Consider the following 21,119-nt stretch of genomic DNA (forward strand, 5'->3'; position numbering starts at 1 on the left):
ATTTGATTTTTGAAAAGTTACAACCAAAGATTAGTCGCTGGAAATGAGATGGTTTCAATTTCACCGGCGCTTGACTTTGGAAGCGTGTCACGATTGACTGTTGACAAAGTTTCAATTTCACTGGCGCTTGACTTTAGAGTTTAAAACGATCCTCCTTAGTTATAGGGGATTTCAAATTGGGGTAATAGCACATGCAAGAAATTTGCAAGTCCAAATTTTTTTTTTTAGCAAGTCCAAATTCTGTTATTTATTTGATGAAGTTGCTTATGGATTTAGGTGAGAAACTGTTGTGTTTGGTTTCGTTTCGTTTCAATTTTAGTCTTTGTTTGTATGCGTCCTGTTTTATTAGGCGTTCTACTTTCTCTTTGGGCTTAGTCTATGAGGATTTTTATGTATTCTACCGATTTTAATATCTCAATCATATATTTTAACTACTATAATCAACGATAATCAGATGACAGAAAAAAAAAAGAGGAAGTTAAATTATACATTGATTCATCTCAAAATGGCGACCTTAAAAACATATATGTATCCTTCTACATCAACTCAACTCTAAAGTGATGTTTTCGCTCAAAAGAATTTTAAATGCTTCTGTATTTAGGAATTTACTTTATCATTGATTGAATGATGTTTAGTTAGACGATAAATAATATTTTAATTTAGGAAAAAACTTAAAATGCTTTTGTATATGTATACCAAAACTTTAACCATGAAACAAAAGATATATACATACATGTAATTAGATTATATGTTATGGAACTGAAATTAGGATGATACTAATGTGTTTTCTTTTATAATAACAAGGTATCTTAGAGCATCAACATTGAAAGGTTTTAGCAAAAGTTCACACAGTTTTCGACAAAAAAATATTAAAATATTCCAATAGTGTTGAATCCGTGTCGTGCGAGGTCGCTGGGAAGACTCCGTATCGTTACTGTTCTGCGGGCTCCACGCTACGTGGCGGCCCGCAATTGGACGAATATTAATTTTTTTTTTAAATAAAATGAAAAACGAAATTAAAATAATAATAATATGAGCATTGGGAATCGAGAAGTGAGGTTCACCAATGCTGATGGTCTTATTGCCTACAAATGGGTGGGTTTGCCCAACCTTTGTGGGAGTGGTCAGCGAGCCTTAATGCAAACAGTGTTCAAGGTTGGTCTCGTCTGATTTCAATAGACTCTAAAGTAATGTGCATAGATTGTAAGCAACCCAAGCATGGTGTTTATTATATTCGGTATAACGAATTATTATTACATTTCTTGCAAATAGTAACTCTTACAACAATGTTTTTGGCAAAACATAAATCAGATTCCAACACATTAAAGATTTTCCTTTTAAAGTCATCTCTGATCTCACTGAACATTGAACTTTTGTTTGGCAAACTCGACGAACTCAGCAACGGTGGGCATGTAAGGTTTCACAGCTTCATGGGCTCTGAATCTCTCTGCCCATTGGACCAAACCCGGTGTTGTATCTTGACTCAGAAACTTCACACCTGAAAACGCCTCAATGACAGAAAGTGGGCCCACTATGGCTCCACATGCGATGTCGACGTAGCCAATGTTTTCGCCTCCGAAGAACTCTCCGCCTTTGCTGCTCTTCTGAAACGCCTCCTCCAACGCTGCGAGAGATTCCATCAGGTTTCCTGCCGCCGCCATCCTCCCGGCGTCATCCTTAGCTCCAGCCACCGCATCTATTGATTCAAAGCCCTGTACCATGTTCAGAAACATTATACACATACTCTCACTTTTATTTAATTAACATTTTATAATGAAACTAAGGTGATGGTTATATGAATTACTGATGTTTAAAACTTTTCATACATACTAAAAAATTTAAACACATTCTTTTGTTTATTATCTTTTGGTTTTACCAATAAAGTTTCACTATTCATATTTTTTATATTTTAAACTAAGGTGATAGTACTTAAAACTGTTTTGTTAGTAGTTACCTTTCCGTCAACGAAGTGAGCCCAGAAACGAGCAGAAGCACGTTCTCTGGGATTGGAAGGGAGGATAGAAAGCTTGGACGGCCAGGCTTCGTCTACGTACTGAACGATGTTGAGAGACTCGCAGATTGAGTCATCACCATGGATTAGGACAGGGACTTTCTTGTGGATAGGATTGGATTTAAGAAGAAGATCACTCTTCGACTTCAGAACATCGGCTTCTTCTATGTACTCGTATTCTACGGACTTGAGGTGTAGAGCGATTCGAGCCCTCAAGGCGAATGGGCTTGACCATGTACCAATAAGCTTCACGGTATTGTTCGAACCATTCTGAGCCATCTCGGTTTTTTGTCTTTTCTTTATTTGAGTTGTGTCTCGAGAGATGGAGCTGTCTGTTTTCTTGCTTTTCAACATTTGATGAAGGATTTTTTTGCTTGTTTACTTGACTGAGGTTTGAGTGAATATTTATAAAGGAACAATTCGATTATACTTATATGTTTATTTCTCGAGCTTCTTCTTTAGCTGCCATTTTGGCGGCTGGGTTTAGTTTTTTATTCTCAATTCAAAGGTCTTCTTCTTTTAGATTTATTTTTTTGACTTTTCGACAAATAAAACAAAAGATTTTATTTTTGAAAAGTAAGTGGTAATTAAAGATTAGGTGCTGGAAACTTGGAATATAAGGTGTTTCAATTGGACCGGCACTGGACCACGAAACGAAAGTGTGCAGGATTGACTGTTGACTAGTTAGTTTTTTAATCCAAACGATCCAGCAACTTCCTAGGTCATGAGTAGTTTTCTTTTAAAAACAAATATTTCAAATCAACTAGCTTGTTTTCTTAATTCACTCAGTTAACTGCGTACTGCCTTTTCTCTTTGTTTCACATTCATGCATTTACTCTTTTTTTGTACACTGTTAAGAATCTGTAAAACAAAATGCATTAGTACTTACAAGTCACACAAGCACGCTACGAAACTTTAAAACTGAATCATTATATACTGACAAAGACTTCAACTGCAAATTTCTTATACCTACAAATCATGGTATGTATCTAATCGTCATATTTCTTTTTGGTATGTATCTAGTCGTCAATCTTGAACATAAATCATATACGATCCCGTTTGCGACTAAAAGTCACACAAAAAACAGAGAAAAACAGTCTAAACAAATTATAACATTAAGATACTAGCTAACTTGTATATGCGAACACATTGAGAATTGATTGGTTGTGGTTATAGATACTTTAAAAAACCAAAATTTAGTTTAGAGTCATATATATTAACTAATCAAGCTTTTTTTTTCAAAAACCTAACAGCCAAAAAAATCTCTAGAAAATAAAAAAAATAGATGTAGAGAGCTTTATTTAGAGCAAAAAACTAATACTTTAGAAAACTACATCAAATAAATGTATAAATTAAATTATATGGTAGATAATACTCCATATGAAACAGATGCATATTTTAGACTTTTCACATATATTAAAAAAACTTATTAAATATGCATTGTTTTTTGTGAATAACAATTTTTCATAATTTTTAGCCAATAGAAATTCAATAAACACCATTAATTTTTTTGAAACTTACAATTTTTCATAAAATCATACATTGAAAAGGTAAAAAATATATTTTTTTGAAACAATTTTTTTTTCAAAACATACATCTTTAAAAAACGGAGGGAGTATAAACTACAGTTTTTACCAATCATCCTCAATGTGTTAACAATATTTTTTGTCAACAAATAATGTGTTAAAATTAAAATACTAATCTGGTGACTTTTCCACCGAGAAAAAATTCTGCTGACTTTTCCTCTTAAAAACGCTAATTTATTGTATTTGTGATTATTTCATACTGTATAATTTTGGCGCTTAGCATTTTGGAGAGCAACAGAGCCTGCTTCCCGGAAAATAAGTGGTGTTCATATACATGGTTTTACATTGTCACATTTTACATGTTTTTTAGTGCCGAAAAATAAGTGGTGTTCATATACATATATATTTACGTAATGGTTTACAATTGTAATATATATATAGAACATGCATAAAAATAAAGAATAAGGTGGATCCAGAATAATCAGTCGACGGCATGTTCCTAGTTATTTTTAAGGTCTTCAGTCCATTGATATTTATCTTTTATAACAAAAACTTGAATGGATCTAGATATTTTTTATTTTATCCCCTTAACTACGTCTAAACACGTCTTCGTTGTGTTGGTAAATCCAAACTAGATTATATACTGATTAAATTCTATCTATGCTTTTATTTAAGAAGTATTTTTTTCAAAATTTTCACTTTAAAACTTAAACTAAACTGATCTTATCATTATATAATTAACCATAAATCTATTATAATGATAAAATTATCATTACCTATTTTCCATCAAAAATTTAAATTTATTTAAATAGTTAAATAAATTTGAGTATATATTTATTGAGAAAAGCAATAAGAGATTATCATTATCTCAATTTGTTTGCTTTTTAAGTTTTTCTTCTGATGTATCATAAATATTTTTTAATTTTTTTTTACTTTTTTGGTTTTATTTTTGTTTTTGTCTGTTTCGAATTTCTGTTTGGATAATATGATTCTGGTTTAAAGATGTAAAAACGATTAAAATAGATGAATGTTTACCTTTTTACTTTACTTTATTGCATGAAATGTTTGATATTTCCTCCACTTTAACTAGATTGTTATTTTGATTTTTTCACAGATATTACAAAAATGATTGAACTGTATTTATATTTTTATTAATCACATATGCTTAACCAATAATATTTGATATAAATAAAATAATCTATAAGATCAATGCATTTTTCAATTAATAGTATTAAATTTAGAATAAGTATAAATTGCATTAAATATTGAGATGACACTATTTGTATAACATGAAAAGTATTAAAGTCATAATCTTTGTCAAATGGATGAAATATATAATTCTCATAGTTTTATAGTTTCTATTGGTGTTTTAACAGACGAAAAAGAAGAAAAATAATATTTTTTTTAAAAAAATGAAAAAAAGTAAAAATATTAAAAAATTACTTACCAGTAGATGAATAAAAATATGTGATAATAATTATGCACACATGGACGAAACACTTAATCAATGATTTTTTTAATTAAACCGGACTAGTTAAAAATATAAGATAATTCGATAACATAATAAAATTTTAAATTATTCAAGTAATAATTAATATTTATTAAAAAAAATACTTTATATAAAAATTTATAAAAAAACATTGTATGCTGTATTTTTCAATAAGAATCTCAATGGCGTTTTTTTTTTTTTTTTTAATATTTAGTGATGAACTTTCTTAGATTTCTCTATGAAATATGAATGAAAAAGGTGATGTGTAGCCCTTTGTCGTAGTAGCACTGGAGCACAGGATGAAATCGATCCGACTAGCTATTTGTGTGGTGAATTAGTTAATGAATTTAAAAAATCAGGTATTTATCGTACGTTGACTAGTTTGCCATACGAGGTGACCAATAATGTCAAAATTGTTTTCATCATCTCACCACTAGCTGTGTATTTTTTAGGTTGATCATTATGGGTTCTCTTCTCCAAACTGATGGAATGTTCAATGTGGCGAAGCTTCGCTGCGAAATGACACGTGCTGTTAAAACTTCAATCATAAAATCTCTACAATTGCTAGTAGTAGGGGCGAAAAGTGATTTTTTTTTATAGATTATTGATTAATTTACAGCATAAAGAAATCCAAGAACATACACTTTCTTGCGTGCCACAATCGATTATTTCTGCATACATATAAGAAAAAAAAATTACCAAAAATAGTAAGAAAGAAAAAAACAAAAGAACATTTTGACTTTGCCTTTAAATTAACCGAGTTTACATCTTATTCCCCGATTTAGATGATTTGAAGCATATGATAATATGTCCGTCAAAATAATTATTTTATAGCCTTCGGTTTTTATTTAAAGATTGAAGTATTGAACTTAAGCCTAGCGAACTCGACCAGTTTTTCGATATCGGGCATGACAGGCTTGACTGCTTCATGGGCGTAGAATCTGTCTGCCCAATTGAAAAGACCTGGCGTGTTCTCTGGATGTATGAACTTGACGCCTGAAAATTTCTCAAGAACCTTAAGAGGACCCAACATCGACCCGAAACCGATATCGATGAATCCTATGTTGTCTCCACCAAAGAAGCCTCTTCCTTTGCTGCATTCTTGAAACGTTTCTTCCAAAAGAGCCATACACTGCTCTAGCTTCGCTATTGCCATCTTTCTTTCCTCCTCGTCCTTTGCTACCGCCACTCCATTGATTGATGTGAAACACTGTATAAAAGATCACGAAGATTGATATGCAAGTTACATTTTCATTCAATATAAAACATTTAGACAAGATAATATGCGATTGCACCTTAAGCTATAACATAAATAACAGGAAAAGTTTAGTCTCATGACTTACGTGTTCGTCAATGTAGACGTCCCAAAAACGAGCAACGGCACGATCAAAGGGATCAGAAGGAAGTATCGGAGGGCCGGAGAGCCAAGTTTCATCGACGTACATGACGATGTTGAGTGATTCACGGATTGGTTTGTTTCCATGGATGAGGATGGGGATCTGTTTATGGACGGGGTTGTAGTTTAACACGCTCTCCGAATTCAAAGTATCTTCTTCTTCGAGATACTCGTACGGTACACGCTTTAGGTTAAGTGCGATCCGAGTCCTCAGCACGAAAGGGCTAGGCCATGCTCCTAATAGCCTTACGTACTCATCATTGTTAACACCACTCAATAGACCCATTATTATTATTCTTTTTTGTTTCAGAAAATCAGAGATTGATCAAACTCAGTTCGCTGCTCTTTTCTTTGGGGTAGAAATGAAAAGCTATGGTTTGATGAGGTTTCCTCTCTACGTTTGGCGTCTATATATATGGATGGGCTCATTTTTATTTTCTTTTCTTAGATTCCGGCGCGTATGACGGTCAAAAAAAGCTTCGGTATGCATGTGCCTCATATTTCTTATTAATTATAAACAAACAAACAATACATATAAATTAAATAAAGAAAATGGGTCGGTAGGAAATTTCAAAGAGACAAGAGAGTCCAGGAAAGTGTGATGAGTCCGATTTAGTTGCCTGATATGTACCGTTGCTAAACAGTAGGACCTACAGCAGTTGCAATTCCATGTCTCTCTTTTTTCCTTGCCAATTAGTTTGAAAATGCGTGTTATTTCGTCGTCTGCATAGTTGGAAGAAATGTGACGTTGAGAAAGCAAACAATTTTTGGAAAATATGGTTTCATCCTTAGGTTTGAGGTTTTGACTTTATTCTTGGTTTGACTGATATATCAGATTAACAGAAAACAGTGAAATAACTGAATTAACAAAATGACTTAACTAAATTAAATTTCTGGAAAAAAAAAGCGACGAATATAGAACGCTGAGAAGTAGTTTTACAAACAAATCATTATTTTTAGTTAGAAATTCAAAGTGCTAGCTATATATAGTACAAACAATTTTCAAAACATGGAAACATCAGAATTTTGATGAATATTAATGTTGTGTATTACAAAACCAATCTTACTGTTACTAGATTCCTAGCGAGAGTTTTTCGAAGTTTTAGATATATTCTGCTAAGAAGTTGTAAGATTCCAAATCTAATAAATCTTTGGTGTGGCTTGTCGAGCGTGAATGATTAGTTGGACTATAGCTATACAAATTTACTGCTGAATCTAATATGTATGATTTTTTATGTAGTTGTAAACTTGTATCATATGTAACTGTAAAAATTAAATAAAAATAATAATAAAAATAATTATTTTATATCGATTATTTTTTTGCTTTAGAAAAAAAAAGAGCTAGTTTCTGTAGACATTTCTTTATTTTGTCTTTAACTTTAAAAACCAAATAGAACATGATTGGTAATTTTTATAGTTGTGGATATAAAGTAAAGCTAAAAACACTTGATACATCCCAACAAATTGTTCACATTATTTCTGATTTTGTAAATATATTTGTAATTGTGGTTAGTTTTGGTTGTTTAGTCGGTTCAAAGGTTTCTGTTAGACGACTATTAAAAAATCTATCATAATTCTTTATTTCTCGCCATACCTTTTCTCTAGTTCTTTTGGAAAGTGTTATCAATCATGTCTATCTATTTGATTTGTGTTTTGTAGTTAAAATTGTTAGTTGAAGAATAACATATAACTAAACTATGAGAACTAATGCTATATCGTCAATATATTAGAAGTCTGTCTTCCAGGTCAAAAGGAGAATTAATTTGTATCTTAATTTAAAGCAAACCTAATGTAGTATCAATATTATTGCTTAATATTAAGTGCATAGAAACTATTCCATTCGTTTTATAATTATCACTTACGGTTTTTGCACATGAACTATTTTTAAAATTTTTTTCTGTTTTATCCTTATTTAATGTAATTTGTTTGATTTTAATAATTAATAAAAAATCATTTTTTTAAATAAAGAAAAAATTGAAAACTGTTTAAAATATGCATTTAAATCTAAAACGATACTTATGATGAAACAAAATTTAAAAGTTAAAACAACACTTAATATGAAATAAAAGAATATTAGATTTTTATTATTTACTTATGTTTAATGTTTTCTTTCATATAAGATGGAAATCTATAGCCGTAAAATCTATAGATTTGAGATGGAAATCTATGATAGATGATCGGAGGGCTATGATGATTTTAGTTTATATGGTACACAAATATCAACACAACAAAATGGAAAGTAGTTGTGATTTTGTATATACACACACTTTTTCTCCGTTCATATTCACAAGAACCACGACCGTAGAGCTGTCAGATGGGCGAGCCCATGTCCATTAGCCCATATCCGTTTACCAATTTATAGTTTGTGGACAGAAAGTGACCATGTCCATTAAGGACCATGTCCATTAAGGACCAGACCCACAAAAACCCATATTTACATGGGCTGCCATGAGTCCAATAAAGACCATTTAAGAAAATTTTGAATTTCAATCTATAAACCTATAAATACAAGTACAACTTTATAAGATTGAAATAGTCTACTCCATAAGTTCATAAGTGCATACAAACCATAACTCCATAAGTTCATACATAGCATAACTCCATAAGTGCAATTATACAAACCATAAGTTCATACATAGCATAACTCCATACAAATTAAAAACTATAACTCCATAAGTTCATAACTCTAAGCTCCATAAGTTCATCTTCCTCCAAGTCCATAACCCCTACAAAGGTCCATCAGTTAACATCAAAATGCAAAAGCAAATATGAACCAAAAACAAACACATTCAAGAAAACAGAAGTGTATTTTTAAGAACATGTCTATGTCAAAAATCAATTTAAGCATGGACTGAATATAGTTCATAAACGGAAGTTAATTAACAGCTTCACGTCAAACTGCATTTTATATACTTATGTTCTACAAGTCACAGATTCAGTAACAATCTTTTTCGATTTGAACAAACTAATTATATTTTAGTAAACTCAAGATGATCACTGAAATGATCCATCAGCTATCCATCACATTCACATGATAACAAAGTTTAATGTCAAATGGGAATCTAAAGTTTTAGGAAGATACCTGAGGTCAATGAGGCAGTCGAAGAAGATGGAATGTTTATCAAAAAAACTGTGTCTGTCTTGGGTTTTAGGTGGAGTCTCTGTGTAACAAAACCACAAAATTCGTATGAATATCAAGTAAAATGGTTTCATTACCAACAAAACAACAGTCACAAAGACAATTTGAAACTAACGATTACGAGATGATGGTAAATGGTCTCATTACCAAACTGACGAAAAAGAAGTATGGTCTTATTATAAAAGCTACTAGCCTACTAGTATCTACTCCATCCCGTATGTTTTTAGTTATCGTTTTCAGTCAGAGCCATTGTCCAGCCATGTCATAATATTAAACATTACCAAACTGACGAAACCATACAAGTTGTGAATCATAATATTAAACATTAAACATTGTCCAGCCAGCCATTACCCAACTTCAGCAAACGTTTTAAACATTAAACCATACGTTTTATCCTAAACCCACAACATAAATCACACTAAACTATTCAACCCTAAACGATTCAACCACTTCTCTTCTCAACTCTCATAAAACCCATCTCGGATTTTAAACAAAATTAACAGCAACTCTCATAAAACCCATCTCGGATTCAACCCTATCAGATCGCGAATAAGTAAATTTGAAAAGGAGAAACAAAGAGAAATAGAGACAAACGGAGAGAGACGGACGGAGAGAGACAGACGGAGAGAGACGGACGGAGAGAGACGAACGGAGAGAGACGGACGGAGACGAGACGGACGGAGACGAGACGGAGACGGACGGAGAGAAAACCCACGTGGACTCGAGTCGCCGAAGGAGAGAGCTCGAGAGCCAAAAGAGAGAGATCGGGGAAATGATTTTTTTTTTCCCCAAATTGAAACCCTAGCAATTCTAAAATATTGGACGGCCCACGACCAAAATGACCAAACCCATAATTACCCACTAAACAAGTGGTTTTCCATTTCTGTCCATTTAAAACCCACACGGAAAACGGGCTTTACCAATTAGAGCCCATATAAATATGGACGTGGGTAACCAACGGAAAGCCCACCCATTTGACAGCTATACACGACCGGGTCAAAATGTATATTGTATTTGCACGTCATGGTAAAACCTATGACAGCATTAATGATACATTCCTAAATAGTAAATACTCATAAATTATTACTTTTCGATGGTATTATTGATTACCAGATTAAATGTATCATATGGATATCTCTTTATTTTTCTCTCTTATATTTCCAATTCTATTTGTTTTTGATCTGGCAATTTTTAGCACCAAAATGTCAGCCTATCCTTTTAATCTATTGAGAAATTAAATCGAAAGTTCGAGTTTTTCTTTTTAATGTATAATTTTTCTGTTTCATTTTAGTTATCGTTGTAGAGTTGGACAAACAAATTAAGAAAATATTCAATTTGTATATTTACAAAACAAAAATATCATTACTAATACACTTAACTACATTTATATCTATAAGAAGTAGGTCAGAATATAAAGTCAATAAATGTTAAATTAAAACTATAAAAAGATATTTATTTTGAAATTATAATATTTTATTATACAATGACAACTAAACCAAAACGAAGTATCATTTAGCAGCCAATGGCAAATACATACAAATCTGTGATGTTCCATATCTTACATTGAGTTTGGACCCGTAACCTAGGGATGCTTTTTCGGAATGTAATGGGTTGTGCTATAAAATCAAAGCTTGTATAATTAAGTCAAGATTCGTCGAGCAAAGAACAATATCTTGGAAATGAAATTATGCTTCAAATCAAAGTTAGCTTTAACAAATCACAATCACAATTTCCAATATGATTGACTAAAAACCCCTATAGGCCAAAATCAAAATTGTCGACGTGGTTATTGTTTAATAGGAGTACTACACAATTTGCTACGTATGCACTGTATACATTGGTGACTAATGCTCCTTTACTATTCTAAATTTCTAACAGAAATCAAATGTTTTTTTTTGTAACTTTGTCGTAAATATTACTCATTCATATCACCGATGTGTAACCCATAAATCCGTATGTGTACTTTAGAAGTTGCTACGAAAATATATAGCATAAAATTGTAAGGGTATTAATTAATTAGTTGAATGTTTGACGGAATGTATTAGTTCCAAATTTCTTGGTCTATAGTGTACTACTTTTTACTTTCCAAAGAGATGGCACTACTATATTATTATTTTAAAATACAGTTAGCATAAAATGTATATATAATTAGACATAAACATTGGTTTTGCTTACCGTACTGATTTTCCATAAAAATGTATATATAATGATGATATAAATACGTCACAAACAAAAAAGATTGGTAGATTTGGTACAAAATGAACATTGAATATTCGTTCAGCTTTTGTGTGTAAGTGTAGAATCCGCGTTTTGGATAAGTCGCGTGCAGAGAAAAATGAAAGTCTATGATATAGTGAGTCTATTGACTCAGAGGGGTCCTGAGGTGCGTGTGGTGTCGATCTCTTTTATGTATTATCCTCATCGTGTGTGTCGTATGACCACAGCTAACCACAATGTGAAAGGTGTTAACTCTGTATTTAACGAGTAGGCCCAAATGAGTCAAATTGCCCAATGGTTTTGTGGCCTAACGGCTTCGGCTGGGACAGCTATTTATAAATGGACGTCTCACGTCTTTTTACAAAATCAGGCAAAAGGCCAAGAGAAGTGAGGACACGTTATTTCATTACATCAGTGTTGGAAATCTACACGGTTAGGTTGCAAGGACGAACTAATAAACGTTGAATAGTAGCAGTCGTATAGAAGACGTTGTACCATATTAACACAATTAGCTGAGATGATACGGAACGTGAAGAAATAAAAGAAACTGATGTTATTATATTATCATGCAAAATGCACCTTGCAGTTTTATTTACCCAACCATCGACGAGAATTTTCTAATGCGCTCCCGACTACCTATAGTTAAATACGTTGGTTTAGTGATTATCTTTCTTCGTTTTATCGGTGAATTACAGAAAAACACTCTTTAGATCTTTTTCGATTGGTCTGCTTACTCTTGATTCTTAGATAACTTCCCAGGGAATGTGTATACACAACTATCTTCCATATTCCCTTTACAAATAGAGGTGAAAAGAACATGATGAATAACAAACATCTGAAACTCATAATCTGACTTAAGCTACACTAGATTTTGACCCGCGCAGGCGCGCGGGTGTATATTTTGAAAAATATGTTGATATTTGTTTTTCATGTAATTATTAGGATTTGGAAAAATGAATCCGAGGAACATAACCGATACCGATCCAAAGATATAGTACCAAACCCAAACATAAATTGATTAAATATTCTAATTATTCAAAATTTTGTTATTTAGAGAACCAAATCTGATCCGAACCGAAGTATTTGGGTATCCGAATTTATCTAAAAATAGATTTATATACTTATATATATTAATTATTTTTAGATTTAACGTATATAAAACATCAAAAATGATACTTTTAAATTGGTTTAAATACTTGAAAATATATATAGATAGTCAAAAGTAAATATCTGAAATAGTTAAAGTATACTCAAATCACCAAAAATACTTAAAATAATTATTGATTTCGTATCCAAAATTTTAAATCAAGCCAATTGATATGTTAAGCTTAAGTATTATGACATATGTTATTCAAATTTATACGTAATATATTATTTTATTTATACATTTTGAGAAATTTAAAATATATAATGATTTAAGACTTTAAAAATAATTTAAATTAGTTATCCAAACCCAAACCAAACCCGCAAAGATCCAAATCGAACTCAAACCAAAATTTAGAAACATTCTAATGAGGCTGAAATCTTTGACCCCGAAAACTCAAAATACAAACCGATCAGAACTAAACCCGTATGGGTATCCAAAAGCCCATCCCTAGTCATTATTATATATCGTATTTTATCATCATATAATTAATCGTATTTTATATGTACCATCATATAAGTAATCATATAATTAATAGTATTTTATACATACCATCATATAAATAATTACATATATTATATTTTTAAAACTTAATATGAAATATGAAAACCATAATTTGAGTTGGTATTTCAAATTGGGCTTTGTATTATATTTTTCTTATATATATTGACAATATTTGTTTATAATGGTTATTGAAAAATAGTTTAGTAAAAATCCATTTTTGAATATATGTATATTTTTGAATCAATTTTTGATATAAATCAAATTTGAATTATTATTTTGATTTGAAATATGTATATAAAGTTTAAATTTTGTTTTATGGTTAGTTTAGAAAAAAAATTTTTAGGGAATTAGATTGACCCATTTTGGTATATTTTAAAAGTGGCCTAGATAACTTTCAATTTTTTAAAAAAACATAAGCCCATTACTTTTTTTTCTTAATACTACTATCCTTGTTTTCAAACAAAAATATTTTTTTTTAAAAGACTGCAATCCATGTTTCCAAACACTCCAAATTTTTAAAAATCCTATTCAAGTCTCCAAACACTCCAATTTTGTACTTGAGTTTTAATAAGATAGATATATGTTTCAAGTTATAGCGGGTTTGGTCCAAAAGAGTTGCCGTAATTCTGGAAAAAGGAAGCTCCTGTCCAGAACAACCGGATCAACAGAATAACCGTAAAGACTGTTCCTCCAAGACCGCATATTACCTGCGAGAAATATGGTTTGTAAAACTGAAGTCAGCCTAATTCACAAACTTCGTATCGTCACCTACAACAACGCTCATAAACAAGCATTCCAAGTGCTACGTTCAAAGTTCAAAATAGAAGGTTAGATAAAAAAAAATATGATCACTACAGAGCATAAACATGAAGTCCAAGCACTCATAGGTTCGTTTGAGCTCAACGTAGAAGTTAAAATAAAGATATTTTTACAACAGAAAGGTCTAATATCATTTTGTCTTTCTCATTTGTAACTAATCCTTAAAACATCTCGTTCTAATTCGAAAGGATTAGCTTACCAAAATAACAGTATAAACTAGGTAATAACCCGCGCCTTGCGCGGAATGTGATTATTAGTTTCGTTATTTTTCAATAAAAACACATTAAATATGTTTAATCTGAATATCGGTTCGGTTTTAAGTTAGCTTTTGGTTTTTAATCTGCTAAAATATAACTATTATTTTAAATTAATACCTATTTTGGTTTATTCGGTTAGAATATTTATTTTTTTAGTTTTTTCGGTTAAAACCAAACATTACTATTATTTTTTTCATGTTATCAATTTTAGATAGTCGTCATGTCGAACCAAAGTTTCATATCATAGTTTGTAAACGGATAATAGTTCAAGAAAAAAAAGAAAATTATTAAGACAAATTATTTCACTACAATTTGGTCGGTAGTGAAAGAAGCATTAAGAAAAACAATATATATTCCAACTTCCAAAAAATAAAATAGATACTTCAATTGTGATAAATACTTAGTTGCAAGGTGTTCACGTCAAGGTGCACATTTATGTGTATGTAAAAGTATATAAAAATAGTTGACAAATATATAAATATATTGTTAATTAATATTAAATGATATTTTTATTTAAAATAATACATGAAAGATAAAATTAAAATTAATTAAAAATTAAAAATTAAAACGGCCTTGACATTAGTGAATTTTTTTCATATAAAGAAAATAAATTGTATTCATAAATAGACGTGGACACAAATCGAATATCTGAATATTTGGAGGCATTCATGTTGATTCAATATTTTGCCACTGGATCAGTGACTCTAATATCCGAAATGATTTAAAATTTTAAAGAATATCCGATTTGATTCGTAAATAAAATAAATTTTTTTAAATAACTGAAAAATTTAATAATAACATTTTATTACAAAAATAAAATATTATTTAACTTTTTAAAATTTTAATACCTAATAATAATAAATTTAATTCATAAAAATATTGTAAAACTTATATAAATTATAATATATATATAACATGTATATATAATAATGTACATATATGTATCTATATGCATATAAAAGATCGAATTAGATATATGTTTCTAAAAAAATTGGTATTTGTGATTTGTTTTTTTTTGTTTGATATTGTATTTTAGTATCTGATTTGCTTCGTATAGTTATGGATATCCATATTTTTGGTTCAATCAAAAAGGATAACGAATCGAATCAAATCAAAATTTATAACTATTTTGCCCAACTTTATCCGTAAACAATAAAAGCACTATATATATATATATATATACAGTTTAGCTTTTGATTCGTTATTTGTTTTGATTCGAACCGAAAAATCCAAAGTTTTATTGGAGCCATGCATGCGGGTTTTATATTTAAAAATACAAAATATATAGTGTGAATACATTTATGATTATAGTGTGAACGCGTTCGCATATTTATTATCAAATCATTATGAGGTTGCCACGTGTCTATTATAATGTGAATGCATTTATTACAATGCTTCTCCTTTAATATATAAGGGATATAACCAACACAATCTTTAAAACTCTTAAACCGCTAATAGATGAGCTGCCAACTCAAAACTAATTGGTAACGACTAGATCAGTTATCAGCTATCAGCGTTTTAACCATTACTTTAATAATATCGGATGATTATTGACGAAACCAATTTTTGAATTGGTAGACTCTGATACCATATTAAGTTATTTAAAACCAATTTAGATTGAAAAGATGTATATTCATTATATATTGATCCAATTTAACTTTGGATGTGACAATAAATAAATCTAAATCACACACAAAACAGAGTGAGCAAAGAAGGCAAAAGATAACACACCTCAAGAAATGCTCTCGTAATAGAAAGCGAACCCAATAGCAATATCCCATCTACTGCAAAAGACACCTGCAGATCATTCCTAGCTAATCAATCAAACGAAGCATATAACAAAACAATGTGCAGCTCATGGACAAGGAGACTCACGAGTCTAGGAGACATGGCGGCTGGCAAAACACGACGCGAGGCCTTTTTAGCTCGCTTGGAGACCTTCTTGAACATACTCGTTAAGAATCTCACCAGAAGATCGACACTACTCTCCCTCTCGTAATCATCCTCTTCGTCGTCGTCATCGGGAACGTACCCGTCGAAGAAGAATCGATCGTCCGATTCGTATCTCCTACGCGACTAAGAGCTAATAGATTGACTAACTCAAGTTTCAAATTCCTTAAAAAAATTCGGATTAAGACGATTGGAGTACCTGAGAGCCACGGTACGAAGCGAGTGGCCGTTTCACGCGTCGTCGTCGGAGGAAGGTAGAGTCAAGAGAGAAAGGAGCTGCAGAGACGAATCTGTGTGAGACATTGATCAATTGCAGCGACGACGAGGATGATGATGATGATAAGGTTGTAGCTGATAAAGCCATTAGCGAGAGCACCGAAGAAAGAAACAATTCAGCAACTGTAAATAGAAATGGACTAAATTGATCGTAAAATAAATTTAGAGCTAAGTTTGAAAACATACATAAATATAAAGTCTTAGTTTGTAAATTAACACAACGTGACAAAACTGCTGACCATTTCAAAACGAAAAATATCTTTCACCAGAGAAAAGCCAAAAGCTTTCCTCTCGCTAAAACCCTACCGCCGCGACCACCGACACCGAGAGACTCCGCCGCCGTTAAACCCACCTCCGATAACCGTTCGACTTGAATGACGAGGTGAAATGCTCTGTCTTTCTAGATTTTTAGGTAACTACTGTAGATGAAAGCTTTAAACTTTAGCCTTCCTTCGTTTTCTTACTATGTGTAGGAGAGAACCTGATGATAATCAATGAGATGGACTTATCAGACGCGGTTATTGTGAAATCTAGTAAACTTAAATCAGCTGTGTGGAACGATTTCGACAAGGTGAGAAAAGGCGAGATACACGTGGCAATCTGCAGACACTGCAAGAAACGTCTTAGCGGTTCGAGCGCGAGTGGCACTTCTCATTTGAGGAACCATTTGATTAGATGTAAGAGGAGAGCTAGCTGTAACGGTGTTGGTGCTGCCAAGAGAGTAGAAACAACACCACTTGAGTTAGCGATTGTCGACCAGACAAAACATGAACATAGTGATGCTTCTGTAATAAACTCCGGTTTGGATCAGAGGAGGAGCCGGTTTGATCTAGCTCGGATGATAATCTTACACGGTTATCCGTTAACCATGGTTGAAGACGTTGGGTTCAGAGTGTTCCTTAGAAATTTACAGCCTTTGTTTGAGCCCGTTGTGTTTGAGAGAGTTGAGTCTGATTGTATGGAGATATACGCTAAGGAGAAGCATAAGATCTTTGAAGATTTGGATAAGTTGCCTGGGAAGATTAGTATCAGCGTCGATGTGTGGAACGGTGGTGGTGGTTCAGATGATTCTGATGAGTTCTTGTGTTTATCAGCTCATTATATCGACGAAACATGGGAATTGAGAAAGAGAGTTTTAAACTTCTTCATGGTTGATCCGTCTCATACGGATGTAATGCTTGCTGAGGTTGTGATAACATGTTTGATGGAATGGGATATTGACAGGAAGCTCTTCTCCATGGCGTCGAATCGAACTCCTCCCTTTGGTGAAAACGTGGCTAACAAGATCAGAGACCGTTTATCGCAGAACAAGTTTCTTTACTGTAATGGCCAGTTGTTTGATGTGAGCTGTGGAGTTTATGTCATTAACCAGATGGCTCAAGAGTCTCTGCAAAGTTGTTTCGAGACGATAAACAAGATTCGAGAGAGCATTCGGTGTGTCAAAAGCTCAGAGTTTATTCAGGAGAGTTTCGATGAAAGGAGGGACCTATGTATCGACGACTCAGCGCGATGGGACACTACATGTACCATGCTGGAGATTGCGTTAGAGCAGAAGAACGTGTTCTCACTCATGAAACAACGTGATCCTGATTCTTGTGTCTCATGTCCTTCTGATTTGGAGTGGGAGAGGTTAGAAACAGTTGTTGGATTCTTGAGAGTCTTTGTCCAAGTGACAAACACATTCACAAAGAGCAGCAATAGCTGCTTAACCGCAAACATTTACTTCCCGGAGATATGCGACATACACCTCCGGTTAATCGAATGGAACAAAAGCCCTGATGGTTTCATTAGCTCTTTAGCTGTAACAATGAGGAAGAGGTTCGACGAGTTCTGGAATAGAAACCACCGGGTTCTAGCCATTGCTACCATATTAGACCCACGCTTCAAAATGAAGCTGGTGGAGTATTACTACCCACTGTTTTATGACTCCAGTGCTTCAGAGTTTATTGAAGACATCTCTGAGTACACCAGAGCGCTTTACAACGAGCATTCTGTAGGGTCGCTGTTAGCATCATCAGACCAAGCGCTTGACTGGCAGGAGAATCATCATCATCATCATCATCATCATCAGCATGAAGATAGACTCAGAGAATTTGATAAGTACATTAACGAGACAACTACTTCACCAGGTCAAGACTCCAAATCAGATCTTGAAAAGTACCTAGAGGAGCCTCTGTTCCCGCGTAATTCAGATTTCGACATACTCAACTGGTGGAAAGTTCACACACCCAAGTACCCGATCCTCTCCATGGTGGCACGTAATGTCTTAGCGGTTCCTATGTCGAATGTATCATCAGAAGAAGACGCCTTTGAGAGTTCTCCAAAGAGAAGGATTAGTGATACCTGGTGCTCGCTTAGACCGAGTACTGTCCAGGCCTTGATGTGTGCACAGGATTGGATCCGTAGTGAACTAGAAAGCTCTTGAATCTCTCTTTTTGTTTTAGATCTCAGCTCCTACAGCTTGTTTGTGTATTATATGTAGCTCTCAACTACAATTGCTTTATTCATGTGAACCAGAATCTTTTGTAACGCTTGTATCAGTTAAAAGGTTACACATTCTTAACTAAAAATCAAAAAGACAACGGCGAGTTTAACGAACATGAAATGAAATTACAGAACAAGGTTAAGGATGTTTTTCTTTTCTTTTTTATTTTGTGGTACTTACAAAAAGTAATCTGGAGTTTTGCGTGTAGTTTCAGGTTCGACTTGACGTGGGGCTGGATCGAACTGAAGGAAGTTCTGGTCCATGTTCTCGTCGATCTCTAGAATCGCAGCCATGTTGCCGCATCGGTAGCAATAGTTTGGGGCACTAAACACAGTCACAACGTTCTTTTCTTGGCACCAGTTATAACCTTCCATGACAAGTTGGTGTGCTCTTGAGATCAGACTGAGTCCATTGGTGTGGTTAAACTGAGTAGCGATATCTTGTCCGAACGTGTAGCCTGCGCCACGAGGAGATATTCCCCAACCGCATCGATCATCTGGATCAGACCATAACAGATCACACATAGGTCCTTCATGCGGAACCTAGAGGCGAGCACAAATACAAAGAGTTTTGTCACGTTATGTAACATAAAAGTAGCAAAAGTGGTCTGGTTTTGGAAGATACCTCTTGGATTCGATCTAGAGAACGGATGTTGTCAAGTGTATCTAAAGAAGGTGAAAGCCCTCCATGTAAACAGAAAACCTAGAAAAGAAGATAAAGTTTTTCAAAAACGGTGGAAGCAGATAAATAGATTTGAAGGTAATAATATTAAAAGGTTCTTGATTAGTGCTTGAACCTGACTCTCAATGAGAGCTGTAAGAGGAAGATAATCAAAAAGGTCAGTGAAGTGTTTCCAGACATTAGCATTTCCATATTTTCTCAAGCACTCATCATAAAATCCATACCTGAAAAGGTAACAAAGCTTAAAAAAAAAACAAGGAACAAATGCTTCTTTGGATTTAAAAAACGTACACTTGAGTAATTTGGCGGCTTTCGTGATTCCCTCTAAGGATGGTAAGCCTATCTCTGTAGCGAACTTTGAGTGCTACCAAGAGCGAGACTGTCTCCACAGAATAATACCCTCGATCTTCACAATATTCAACACAATCTAAAATGATTAAAGCTACAATAATCTAAAATGTGAAGAGAAAGTCAACAATAAGAGCTAAAATCAAAAGTCATCACATCAGAAAAAAAATGAAGTAGAGAGACTGACCAACGTAATCGCCCATGAAGAGATAATTGGTGTCAGGCGAAGAACCACCGATCTTAAAAAGCTCAATCAGATCGTAGAATTGACCGTGGATGTCGCCGCAGACGGTGACCGGACACTTAACCGGCTGAACATTCCACTCCTCCACCAGAATCGCCCTCGCTTGCTCGCACAGCGTCTTCACCTCCGCCTCCGACAACGCTTTACACTCCATCAGCTGCTCGATCTGACGATCGACGTCTCCCGTCTCCGGCATCTTCTTCTCCTCCTCCTTCCCTCAGATCCGATCTGACCAAAAACTCAAAATCCGGATTCGGATGCGGATGCTCCGTCTTCTTCTTGGTATTTGGATTCGAATTATCTACCCATCACTCATAGCAAAATGCGAATTTCGATTTCGTTGGAACTTTGCATTTGTTTTCTTGTCGCTTTTTTTGTCCGGGTCAAAAGTCCACTGTGGGAGACTGACACGTGGCTTTTTGGCGCGGCGTGTAACGAACTCGCCGACTAGGCTCATTACGTTTGGCTTTCTTGGAAGTTAGCCCGTTTGGCGAGGTGATACTCGGCCCAATTAATTTGAAAGAATAACTTTGTTCTCTTTTTTCGGTATTGTTTTACTTCTCGCTCGAATATTATTTTGTCTTACAAACTAAACTAGCAAACGCCAGAGGAGGTAGGAGTTTGGAGACCCAT

At 33.4% G+C, this 21,119-nt stretch overlaps 5 protein-coding genes across 10 annotated transcripts; 1 reads left to right on the forward strand and 4 right to left on the reverse strand.

Moving 5' to 3' along the window:
• Positions 1-1,201: 1,201 nt before the first annotated feature.
• LOC106382551 (glutathione S-transferase U12) lies at positions 1,202-2,490 on the reverse strand. The gene is made up of 2 exons (XM_013822583.3): positions 1,955-2,490; positions 1,202-1,712 (listed from the first exon to the last, which is right to left on the reverse strand). The coding sequence occupies exons 1-2, from the start codon at positions 2,363-2,365 to the stop codon at positions 1,356-1,358; spliced, it is 768 nt and encodes a 255-aa protein (XP_013678037.2). The 5' UTR covers positions 2,366-2,490; the 3' UTR covers positions 1,202-1,355.
• Positions 2,491-5,597: 3,107 nt separating this feature from the next.
• On the reverse strand, positions 5,598-6,835 carry LOC106382554 (glutathione S-transferase U11-like). Its single transcript, XM_013822587.3, has 2 exons — positions 6,370-6,835; positions 5,598-6,236 (listed from the first exon to the last, which is right to left on the reverse strand). The coding sequence occupies exons 1-2, from the start codon at positions 6,706-6,708 to the stop codon at positions 5,871-5,873; spliced, it is 705 nt and encodes a 234-aa protein (XP_013678041.1). The 5' UTR covers positions 6,709-6,835; the 3' UTR covers positions 5,598-5,870.
• A 2,091-nt stretch (positions 6,836-8,926) lies between these two features.
• LOC106382558 (protein SHORT HYPOCOTYL IN WHITE LIGHT 1-like) lies at positions 8,927-16,884 on the reverse strand. 5 transcript variants are annotated; one of them, XM_048736097.1, is made up of 7 exons: positions 16,652-16,884; positions 16,378-16,578; positions 16,234-16,299; positions 14,004-14,133; positions 10,156-12,642; positions 9,505-9,583; positions 8,927-9,148 (listed from the first exon to the last, which is right to left on the reverse strand). In XM_048736097.1, the coding sequence occupies exons 1-4, from the start codon at positions 16,814-16,816 to the stop codon at positions 14,017-14,019; spliced, it is 549 nt and encodes a 182-aa protein (XP_048592054.1). In that variant the 5' UTR covers positions 16,817-16,884; the 3' UTR covers positions 8,927-9,148; positions 9,505-9,583; positions 10,156-12,642; positions 14,004-14,016. The 5 variants fall into 5 exon arrangements, with proteins under 5 accessions (XP_048592054.1, XP_048592056.1, XP_048592053.1 ...); XM_048736099.1 differs by having other exon boundaries at positions 10,212-14,133; XM_048736096.1 differs by having other exon boundaries at positions 10,170-14,133.
• A 6-nt stretch (positions 16,885-16,890) lies between these two features.
• LOC106382559 (zinc finger BED domain-containing protein RICESLEEPER 1-like) lies at positions 16,891-19,277 on the forward strand. Its single transcript, XM_013822592.3, has 2 exons — positions 16,891-17,110; positions 17,202-19,277. Exon 2 carries the CDS (start codon positions 17,213-17,215, stop codon positions 19,151-19,153), a length of 1,941 nt encoding a protein of 646 aa, XP_013678046.1. The 5' UTR covers positions 16,891-17,110; positions 17,202-17,212; the 3' UTR covers positions 19,154-19,277.
• Positions 19,208-20,877, reverse strand: LOC106382557 (serine/threonine-protein phosphatase PP2A-5 catalytic subunit-like). 2 transcript variants are annotated; one of them, XM_013822590.3, is made up of 5 exons: positions 20,430-20,877; positions 20,186-20,300; positions 20,010-20,118; positions 19,838-19,915; positions 19,208-19,755 (listed from the first exon to the last, which is right to left on the reverse strand). In XM_013822590.3, the coding sequence occupies exons 1-5, from the start codon at positions 20,680-20,682 to the stop codon at positions 19,390-19,392; spliced, it is 921 nt and encodes a 306-aa protein (XP_013678044.1). In that variant the 5' UTR covers positions 20,683-20,877; the 3' UTR covers positions 19,208-19,389. The 2 variants fall into 2 exon arrangements, with proteins under 2 accessions (XP_013678044.1, XP_022569198.1); XM_022713477.2 differs by having other exon boundaries at positions 20,186-20,321; positions 20,430-20,854.
• Between the last annotated feature and the right edge of the window lie 242 nt (positions 20,878-21,119).

Source organism: Brassica napus, chromosome A7 (assembly GCF_020379485.1).
Source record: "Brassica napus cultivar Da-Ae chromosome A7, Da-Ae, whole genome shotgun sequence".
In the NCBI taxonomy this organism is placed as follows: domain Eukaryota; kingdom Viridiplantae; phylum Streptophyta; class Magnoliopsida; order Brassicales; family Brassicaceae; genus Brassica; species Brassica napus.

Bases quoted from the DNA above. Each gene is read 5' to 3' on its own strand.
- LOC106382551 (XM_013822583.3), bottom strand. From the start codon at position 2,365: ATGTTGAAAAGCAAGAAAACAGACAGCTCCATCTCTCGAGACACAACT. The intron at 1,713-1,954 runs GTAACTACTAAC...AACATGGTACAG, and splicing joins CTCACTTCGTTGACGGAAAG to GGCTTTGAATCAATAGATGC.
- LOC106382554 (XM_013822587.3), bottom strand. From the start codon at position 6,708: ATGGGTCTATTGAGTGGTGTTAACAATGATGAGTACGTAAGGCTATTA. The intron at 6,237-6,369 runs GTAAGTCATGAG...TCTTTTATACAG, and splicing joins ACGTCTACATTGACGAACAC to TGTTTCACATCAATCAATGG.
- LOC106382558 (XM_048736097.1), bottom strand. From the start codon at position 16,816: ATGGCTTTATCAGCTACAACCTTATCATCATCATCATCCTCGTCGTCG. The intron at 16,300-16,377 runs GTGAGTCTCCTT...AATGATCTGCAG, and splicing joins CCGCCATGTCTCCTAGACTC to GTGTCTTTTGCAGTAGATGG. The intron at 14,134-16,233 runs GTGTGTTATCTT...TATTTCTCGCAG, and splicing joins TTACGAGAGCATTTCTTGAG to GTAATATGCGGTCTTGGAGG.
- LOC106382559 (XM_013822592.3), top strand. From the start codon at position 17,213: ATGATAATCAATGAGATGGACTTATCAGACGCGGTTATTGTGAAATCT.
- LOC106382557 (XM_022713477.2), bottom strand. From the start codon at position 20,682: ATGCCGGAGACGGGAGACGTCGATCGTCAGATCGAGCAGCTGATGGAG. The intron at 20,322-20,429 runs GTCAGTCTCTCT...TAATCATTTTAG, and splicing joins CTTCATGGGCGATTACGTTG to ATTGTGTTGAATATTGTGAA. The intron at 20,119-20,185 runs GTACGTTTTTTA...TTACCTTTTCAG, and splicing joins AGCCGCCAAATTACTCAAGT to GTATGGATTTTATGATGAGT.